This window comes from Seriola lalandi, unplaced genomic scaffold, assembly GCF_002814215.2.
Source record: "Seriola lalandi dorsalis isolate HSWRI2012SDOR001 ecotype SW California unplaced genomic scaffold, Sedor1 jcf7180001993718, whole genome shotgun sequence".
Lineage (NCBI taxonomy): Eukaryota > Metazoa > Chordata > Actinopteri > Carangiformes > Carangidae > Seriola > Seriola lalandi.
In genome coordinates this window covers 1-493 of record NW_019464384.1, presented here as the reverse complement: position 1 = coordinate 493, position 493 = coordinate 1, and the positions used below count along the sequence as shown (strand labels likewise).

General features: G+C 48.7%; 1 protein-coding gene across 1 annotated transcript; it reads left to right on the top strand.

Annotated features, from left to right (window-relative positions):
• Positions 1-85: 85 nt before the first annotated feature.
• Positions 86-479, top strand: LOC111660956 (serine/threonine-protein kinase RIO3-like; the record flags this gene model as incomplete). Its single annotated transcript, XM_023414409.2, has 2 exons — positions 86-248; positions 352-479. Coding segments are annotated over exons 1-2 (236 nt in total), but the record flags the coding sequence as incomplete, so codon positions are not given.
• Positions 480-493: the final 14 nt, after the last annotated feature.

Below are 493 nucleotides of genomic sequence, written 5' to 3'. Positions count from 1 at the left end.
CTTCTTTTTTAATTCAAATTGACATCACACTTTTTGCTTCTGTATATGTAGAAAACATACACACATTCAGGTGTCTTGTTTTTTTTTTGCACCCTCTCCTGCAGTTTGCTCCTGAGGTCCACGTGGGTGACGGTCTGGGGATGGACCTGAAGTTGTCCAACCAGGTGTTCAACTCTCTGAAGCAGCACTGCTACAGCGAGCAGAGACGCAGCTCCAGGCTGCACGAGAAGAAGGAGCACTCCACCGCCGTGCGTATATTCAGTATAATCATATAATCATATATTCAGACCAACACGACGATCAAACACTCAGATCAGGAATGATAATAATAAAACACTCCTCTCTCCTCAGGAACAAGCAGTGGACCCTCGCACTCGCCTGCTGATGTATAAGATGGTGAACGCCGGCGTGCTGGAACACATCAACGGCTGCATCAGCACCGGGAAAGAGTCCGTCGTCTTCCACGCTGACGGAGGGAGGTGAGTGGAGAGAG